The sequence below is a fragment of the Alligator sinensis genome, unplaced genomic scaffold (assembly GCF_000455745.1).
Source record: "Alligator sinensis unplaced genomic scaffold, ASM45574v1 scaffold1307_1, whole genome shotgun sequence".
Lineage (NCBI taxonomy): Eukaryota > Metazoa > Chordata > Crocodylia > Alligatoridae > Alligator > Alligator sinensis.
In genome coordinates, this window is record NW_005843052.1 from 397,978 (window position 1) to 406,910 (window position 8,933).

At 46.0% G+C, this 8,933-nt stretch overlaps 1 protein-coding gene across 1 annotated transcript; it reads left to right on the plus strand.

Moving 5' to 3' along the window:
• The first annotated feature begins 579 nt into the window (after positions 1-579).
• LOC102381440 (olfactory receptor 2A1/2A42-like) lies at positions 580-7,512 on the plus strand. The gene is made up of 3 exons (XM_006036991.2): positions 580-618; positions 1,824-2,752; positions 7,461-7,512. The coding sequence occupies exons 1-3, from the start codon at positions 613-615 to the stop codon at positions 7,510-7,512; spliced, it is 987 nt and encodes a 328-aa protein (XP_006037053.2). The 5' UTR covers positions 580-612.
• Positions 7,513-8,933: the final 1,421 nt, after the last annotated feature.

Below are 8,933 nucleotides of genomic sequence, written 5' to 3' on the forward strand. Positions count from 1 at the left end.
AATTAATCTCTTTACACTTGCACTCTTTGAGTAATCTCACTTTTTTCCTAGAATATTTTATTATACGAATATTTTTGTCATTTCAGCAGCTGTCTGTGAACAGCCCCTTCACTTGTTAGTGGTACTTCAAATTAGATTCATGGCACTGGGAAAGGAGAAGTTATATTAAATAACCAGAACTTTGCTGAGGAAAAACAGGTGAAGGATAGGGATCTGAGCTTCACATACAGAGGACTAAAACTGCGATTAACTAGCTCTGCATTATGCTTCAATCTGATCAAAGTAAAATCTTTAACAATGTTACAAATTAACTTCATATCCTCCTGAAACAGAAAGTAGCAATATACTTAGTAATGCCATGCCATTGACTTTTAATTTACTGGGGTGTCTACTAGCAAGCTGCTTAATTTATCTATTTTTTTCATTATTTGCCTTATACCGTTGGCATCCAGACAAAGTTTTCCACAAATAAGGAAAGCTTTAGCAATGTGTGAGGACCATCCTGTCCTTGGACTGAAGGATTAATTTATAGCGATCCATTGTTTGGTATGTCTTGATCGTGGATTTTGGCAGCAAAAGGATGTATCCTGCTCTCTCGGGTGGAAGAGGAGAATGAAAGTAAGTGCAATTTCTTGTGAGCTTTGCTGGGATGAAAGTATCAGAATGAAGGGGGTAGACACTGAACATTAAAGTAAAAGGAGAAACAAAGAATTGATATTAGTGAAGGTGAGGGACAGAGTACAAGCCTGTCTCTAACTACTGGCATTTTCTTTGTGGCACTGTTGCCTCATAAGTGTCCCCTTGCACCTTCCTCTAATGCAGCTGATACCGGCCACAGCTGGAGGCAGGCAGTTGTGCATGCTAGACCAGTATCTGGACATAGTTTGGGAGTTTCTGTGCCCTTGCAAATAAGTAGTAAGATGCTGGAATAGATGGATCACTGGTGTAGTCCAGCAGGAAAGGACTAGGGGAGATGGATAGTGAGGAAGTGAAGGTGCACTGGAGTGAGTTTCCATCCTGAATCCTGGGGAGTGTATGTCCTGCATCAGGGCACCTCTCACTCAGCACCCAGCTAGTCTGGCTTATGTTGAGGATCCATGTGACCATTGCGGTGTTGTACTCAACATCCTTTTAACAAGTTCTTGTGTTCTGGCCTTGTTCTGCCCAATTGCAATAGTATATGAGGAGTGAGAATCACTGAGAAGTGATGAGTACATTGATGCACTTTGCTGTGCCAAGGGAGCCAGGAGCTGGCTGTGTCCGAGGCAAGTTTGCAACTGGTTTGTGTCGGTGGAGCAATGCAGACCTGGATCCCTGAGGAGAACAGGGAAGTGGCTCCACTTTGGCTTGTTGTTGACCATCCCAGCAATGGAGTTAAGACTGCCAAAGCAGAGATGTCCTTAGGAAGTGATCTTTTTAAGAGAGTAGAAAGACTGCGAGATTACAGTAGGTCAGAATTTTTCCAGTAGCAGTTAGTCTGTTTTTTTCCTTGAGCAATAAATAGCTTGATATTTTCAGGAACTTGGCATAATCTATTATTCACTGATCATGGTTTTTTTCCTGCCTAATATATTTGGACATCCTAGGCTATGTGTATGCCTGGGTAAGCACATGTTGCTGTACATGTGTATAGTCAGTATGATCAACAGACATGTACACACTTGCATGTCCAGAGGTGAATTTAAAACAGTGCATAAGTGCCAAAATATGCAGTTACGCAGCTGTGAAATTGCCATTTGGAGGTCCAAAACACAACAGAATTTACCCTTTTGCATTTTATCCTTTGGAGCGATTGCTTCTCTCACCACTTGCTTTGTTCTTAGATGGCGAATGATGAGGAGTCTCACTGGGCAAACACCACCTCAGTGTCGGAGTTCATCCTGCTGGGGTTCTCCAGCCACCCCAAGATGCAGCTGCTGCTGTTTGTGCTCTTCCTAGCTATCTACCTGGCGACCCTCTTTGGGAACAGCCTTCTCATTGCCCTTGTCAAGACTGACTCCCGTCTTCACACACCCATGTACTTCTTCCTGGCCAACCTTTCCTTTTTAGACATCAGCTACACCACCACCACTGTACCCCAGATGCTGGTCCACCTCCTCTCCACAAAGAGAAGCATTTCCTATGTTGCCTGTGTTGCCCAGATGTACATCTTCCTTTGTCTGGGGATAATTGAATGTATACTGTATGCTGTAATGGCCTATGATCGGTACGTGGCCATTTGTCATCCCCTGCGCTACACAGTCATCATGAACAGGTCAGTCTGCATCAAGATGGTCATTGGCATCTGGGTATGCGGCTTGTTCTTTACCACGTTGATTGTAAGCTTCACCACGAGGTTGCCCTACTGCAACTTAAATGAAATCAATCACTTCTTTTGCGAGGTGCCAGCCATCTTGAAGCTGGCCTGTGCAGACACACACCTTGCTGAACTAGTCATCTTTGTGGTGGCAGTTATAGTCCTGCTGACCCCACTGTCTTTGATCCTAATCTCCTATGTATTCATCCTGGAAGCCATCCTGAGGATCAGCTCAGGTGAGGGGAGGTTCAAAACCTTCTCCACCTGCACCTCACACATCACTGTTGTGACTCTCTTCTACGGTGCTGCCATGTTCATGTACATGCGCCCAGCCTCCAGCTACTCACCTGAGCGGGACAAAAAGTTCTCCCTCTTTTACAATGTGGTGTCTGCCCTCCTGAATCCTCTTATCTACAGCCTGAGGAACAAGGAGGTCAAAGGAGCCGTACTCAAAATGATGGGCAAGACAGACCACTGAGTTACGGTGGAGGAGGAATGGTCCTGTGGCTTCCAGATCCTCGGTTCTGGATCCTAGTCTGGGACGGAGAAAAAAGTCAGGACATCTGGCCCTTTTCCCATTCCTAGAACGTGGAAAGGTCTGTGAATGAGTGGAGGCTGGGGCTGGGAGTCTGTCTGTCTGGATTGTTTTCTTTCAAATGGGAGAGAAATGGTGTCGTTCAGGCTAGAGTTGTGGAGACTGGGAGTCAGAGCTCCTGGATCTGAGCCAGACTAACTTTGTGACATTCATGATAAGACATTCAGAAAGAAAAAAGGCTAGATTCAAAACCCAGGAGTCCTGATTCCTTATCCTACTGAACGACACTGGTCCAAAATCGTCACCCATTCAGCTGAACCTGAATAGTTATTCAAGTGGTAGAAAATTTTTAGGAATATGCTCTGGACCTCGTGTAGGCACTCTGGTAATAAAGCCATTTCTGTCAGCTTATGCTCTGTCCTCACAAACCAACCTCAGCCACTTTCAAGGTGTCTCTCTGATGTGCTTGTGGGGAAACCTGTAAGGCGCTATCACAGTAGCTTCACCTCTTCGTTGCTGGGTTTGTTGCATGGGACTGGGAGTTGATGGGTGAGATGACATGATCAAGGTGAGCACCCCTGGCACTGCCAAAGTTGAGCTGTACATGCACACATTATGGCACCATATGACTGGGCATATACAGCTAGTGTACTGTGGGAAAACCCTGGGAGAGCCTGAGTTGGTGTTGGTCGCAGCACAGGACCTTCTTTGTTTCCCAAAGGCTGATGTTCACTGCACTGCTAAGAACCCAACAAGACATGTAATCCATTGACAGGGTTTTGTCTACCCAGAACTCATCTTGTTTGCTAATAGGAGCAAATTGCTTCATGGACACAAGGCAGGTTAAAATTAATAGAGTGGTGCCCATGCACAGAGTCAGCCACTTTTACTAAATGTGTAACCTGAGTTGTGCAACTGTCTGCATTTCTCTGTTTTGTATTTGTTCAGGCAAGACTTCTCAGAACAGGAGAAGTGTGGTATGTACACTTTTTCATATTCTTGAAAAGTGAATTTCATTCATGGATTTGAATGTCATGAAAAGAGAAGTGTCCATTCATATATTTCAGTTCAGTTTATTCATTTTGGTTTCTGAGACATTTGCTAAAAATCCTGCAAATATTTGGTCATTTCTCAGCGATGTTGCAGCTAGGAGTACTCAGGAATTATGTGAAAGGCAAGGATTTTAGACATTGATATTTTATTCACTGCAGAGTTAATGCAGATAAGCATTATGCATATCCTTGGGCTATTAAAAACAGGAAGGAGAATTTCATGAATCTATGCTTGCCAGGTGATTTTTATTTCAGAATGTACTATCTATTGTGGAAGGTAGGGTAATATTTTGTAACTGCTTTCTTTCACGTCTTACTTTTCCTCCATTTTGCAGGCGTTTAAAAGCCGTAATGATGGGAAAAGAAATGTATATTCAAAACCTTACTTGGAAATAAAAGTTTCTTAATCTCAAAATGGACTCTATTAAGTAACATCGAACAAGTTTGGAATGTACTCTGAACTTCATCACTGGTGCTTGTGCACGGATGACATTTGCAATCTAGAGAGCTCAAAGTAAAGGAAAATACAAGAAAAATGGAAATGTTTAATAAATCAGGAAATGTAAATTCCAAGTTGTGTTTTCTGAAACAGGGCTCATATGATCCCATAAGGCTGCTGCATTAGAAACTCCAGGAGATTAACTCCTCTTTTCACAATATAAAAAAGGGAAGTCACAGAAAATTGGTTTCTTACATATTTAATTCCAGTGTTGGTTGCATTGCATATTCAGTGCATTGATCTTTGTTAATTTTTCATATGCCTTCTCCAGCTGATGTGTCTGTAAAAATCTGGTATAGGGGGGGATGAGCATTTTAGTGGATGACACTTTAATCAGGGCTATCAAACATAGAGCTTGTGAACTGGATCTGGCCTTCAACACCACTCCATCTGGCCAGCCCAGGTACAGGTGCGTGGCGGGAGTCGTGGCGGGGGCCTGGCCCAAGGGGAGTGGCGTGCTGCAGAATCCGGGGCCCTCGGCCTTTGGTGGGCATAACAATTGGTGGCAAGAGGGTGAACAGGGGTTGATACAGCTATTAGTTGCTTTCTTTCAGCCCTACTTGTGACACTAAGTCCTTGTTAGACCTTATGTTGTGAGTCGAGCTAATGTTAATCATCTTAGTGTTTTATGGCTCAGTGCAGCAAAAAACCTGCCCTGACTGCCGTTCAGCTGCACAGCTGTAATTTGCCACGAGAGGTTTGGTGAGCAGGGCCAGCAGATGCAGCACGACTGGCTCGCTGGTCCTGCCGGGCAGAAAGCAGGCCTACTTTCCTAGGACTCTCTGGCCTTGCTGAGACTAACACAGCAGCTGTCTACTGAGACCTGATACCTGGGCCACTTAGCTGCTGGGTGAGTGCCCAGCCACTGAAACACGGGAGGTTGCCCACTGGCACCTAGCACCAGTCAGCCAGGGATCATTGTAGCCTGATACAAAGTTGGTCTTGTGCTTGCCCAGGGTCCTGATGCAAGGAGCTGCGTACCTGCCCGGCCAGCATGCAGCACAATGGCTGTACTCAGTAGCCATGTGGCTGCTTGTGTGTGCTCACTGCACATGGAGTAGGATTGCTGAGTGTGGCGAAGACCCAAAAATGGAAGTTAGGAGGCTGATTAGCTGTCATTTTGGTGCATAAAGTGAACTAGGATTCTGTTGTTTGGTTTCCCCTTCGGCTGAGAGCTCTTTGTGAAAGGCATAAGCCCAACTCCAGTGTAGTATCTGCGTCACTGAAACACTTCAGGGAGAATCAGGCATTTACTGATATCACATTTGCTGCAGGAAAATGTTAATGGTGGCACCATTGGTCACCAAATAGATGCCCCGTGCACCAGACCAGGGGGAAATCAGTGGCATGACAAAAGTTAGTAATAAATCATGTCGTTTTATTGCAGTAGATGTCTGTTAGCTCTGTGGTGGGGGCACTCTCCAGCCACCCTGAAGAGGTGACCCTCTTAAAGTGGGAAAGTTGGGGATCCCTGCTCACAGAGCTCCACCTTTTGATCTCCAGAGGCATGTGTCCAGACTAGAAGTCTCATTCAGGCCCAGCCTTGGAGCCATGGGACGTGGGGAGTGCCTGGCACACCAACCCTCTATGCCAGGACCCATTTACCCAGTTCTGCCCCTGGAAATCCCTGGGATGTGTCTGGGTAAGTAAGCGGGCAGGCACTCTCCAGGCTGGAGGGGCCTAATCCTTCCTGGGAATTTCTGGAGTTTGCAGGACAGGGTCCCTCAAGCCTTGGGAAAATGCGTCACCCCGTTGTCCCACACCATTAGCAGGCGTGACACGGGGCGACGTGTGTTTCTGCCAGTGAAGCGGATCAGCTGTTCTGTGACACTGCAGCAGAGATGATCTGCATAATTCAGCAATGTCTGTTTTTAGCTTTATAGATCACGTTGGTCTGGGTGTTAAAAGCAAAAGGTATGACACAGCCTTTCCTCTCGTGATCTTGTGGCATACACAGGTAGGAGGGAGAAGGGTTTTTTTTTGTAAAAAACATTGTAATTTTTCTTTACCATCTTCTTTCTGATGAAGCTCCTAAACCTCAAATAATTTTTTTTTGCAATTTCAGATTCGTTTCTTCTGTAAAAAATAAGCTATACAGATATTTGAAGTGAGTACTCATATCCTGGCTTTTCTTTGACACCCCTTAATATCATGGCCTAGCCACCAGAATCGTTCGGAAGTTAGGCAGCGCTGGGTCCACTTACTCCAGCCACAGAGATCACCACCCCCTTGAAACACACTGTTGCCCCATCCCATCTTTGGCAATATTGAGCATTTTCTCAAAGTAGGATCAATGAAACATTTTTTTAATGCCTTCACTTTGCAACACTTAGAACTAAGGCTACTAGCCTGGGAACTATCCCAGGAGCAGCAGATGTACGGCAACCTTAGATCTAACCAAGCCCCTAACTGTTTCAAATGATGGCCAACCCCAATCAATTTTGGGTTGAGAGAAATGGTTAACTCTGTAAGTGCTTCCCCCAGCTTTCCAAAATGATTTCTCTTGTATCTGAAATGAGCTTGAGCCATCTAATCCTCAGTTGTGTCCTGTGCACCAGCAAGCATTGCACAATAAGTTACCCAGGAACTTTGTTGAGGACCATGTGGTAGGATGGCACAAGGAAAGCTATCTTAAAGTGCCTGAATATGTGCCACTCTTATTTGGTCCCTATGTCTCTGCTTCCTCCTTAGCTATAAACTGGTTTTTTTTTTCATTTTCTCATGGAATAACCCCCACCTCAGACACGATCTCAAGGAGGAAATTCCCTTCCAGTGAAATGTTCTGCTCAATTGATACCAGCATGCTTGAAGTCCAGGAATCCAGGGCTATGGAGGAATAACAGAAGACATCCATTTGTTGAGGATCTCTTCAGATATAGCTTTATGAGTGCAGAAATAATATGAGCTGGACGTCAGTCTTAACGATTCCTTGGTTTTTATTTCCCCTGTGAATTTATTTTCCTTCAGCCGACGAATATTTTCATTTTTCTGATCATTAGTTACTTATCCAGAAACAAAGATGAAATGAAAGCACGGTTGTCAATTTTGATCGATGCTTCCTTATGTCCCTTCTGTTAGGACTGGCTGTGGGAAACCAGGTGCATGGCACTCCTCACATATTATGGCCTAGGGGAACGAATCCACCATGAGCTGTGAACTGCAGTGATATGTGGAGTTGATAGATTGGACATATCTCACCATATATTATATATTATGAGATATGGTGTGTTTCTTTCCCTGCTCGTGCTAGGACTTATCATGTCAGTTGAGACAGCGAGCTCTTTGGAATAGGAGCTGCATATCTATGTGCAGCATCTGCTATTGGGAGGTCTTGATCTGTGTTGCCATTAGATGTTTCCTGCCTAGTGCTAGGACCTGTGGTGGAGTTCATCTGGTTGCCTGTGGTGGAATTAAATCTCTTCAACTTAATTTCTGCTGGGTGTTACCAAATATGGAAGTGAATCCCTGAAAAATATTCTAGTGCTGGAGGATATTCAAAAAAGCCCTAGTTTGAATATCTGCCTCCAGGCCACTCATTTCATTCCATTCTTGGTGTATTACATATAAAAGGTGTCATAAAACAAGGAGAATTGCTTTGCTTGAAAATGATCTGGTAATTATTGGTGGCATCACTATGTATGAGAATCACATACCTCACGTGTGTGACTCCCAGCTTATTCTGACATGTGCCGAGGGGTCAGGCTTCCCACTTCCTGAGAAAATGCTTTTTCCACTGACCCATGGTGGGTAGGTTGGTCGTAAGCAATGATGGCTTAGGGCTATTCATGAGAAGACATACAAAGCAGCCAACAAGCTCAGATGAATGCATTTGATAAGCAGTTTTGGCTCTGCAGTCACAAACCAGGCCAGGAAAGGGCAGAGCAAAGCTCAAACAATTCTATTGAATCTTGTAACAGACTGCCAGTGCGGGCTCACCAGATCAGCTCGAGATACTTACCCTGGGCTAGAAACAGTGCCGGTGACATCCGAGCGACCCCAAAGGTGGAGCAGGGGAGTCTGGCCCTGTGGAGAAGGGGAAGCCAGTCGAAAGGAGGGGTTTTCAATCCCCTCTTTCGCAGGGAAGGGGGTTGGCTGGAAGTGGGGGCCCGCCACCCTGAGCCCTGGCTGGCCGGTTTGCAAGCCAGGGAGGGACTGCCAGTGGGGATAAAAGCAGAAGCTGACCTTGCGAGGGGGGCTGCGGACAGTGACTCCAGGGAATGACGCAGGAGGCCCAAGAAGAGCTGGGGTGAGCTGACCCAGTGGAGGGAGCAGTGACCCCTCTAAAGAGCCTCGACGGCCCTGGGAGAAGAAGGCAAAGGGAGATGGCCGTGCCTCCAGCCCTGCAGCAGAGAGGGAGCCGTGGCCAGGGCTTGGGGCAGAGAGCTGGTGCCCCTGGGCCCCATCACAGTTTGCTGGATGTGTAGGGTGTCCTGGAGGCTGGGGGCGGCAGTCAGCCCCCACTCTACTGCGGAGAAGAGGCAGCAGCCTGGAGTGCAGGCGGCATCCTTATCCGGAGCAGGGCGCTGGGCCGGTGCGGTGAAGACACCCCTC

What these genes read in the sequence shown, in the direction of transcription:
- LOC102381440 (XM_006036991.2), top strand. An exon ending in AAAGGAGCCGTACTCAAAAT is followed by an intron (nt 2,753 to 7,460) that starts GATGGGCAAGAC and finishes CCCTTCTGTTAG; the next exon opens with GACTGGCTGTGGGAAACCAG.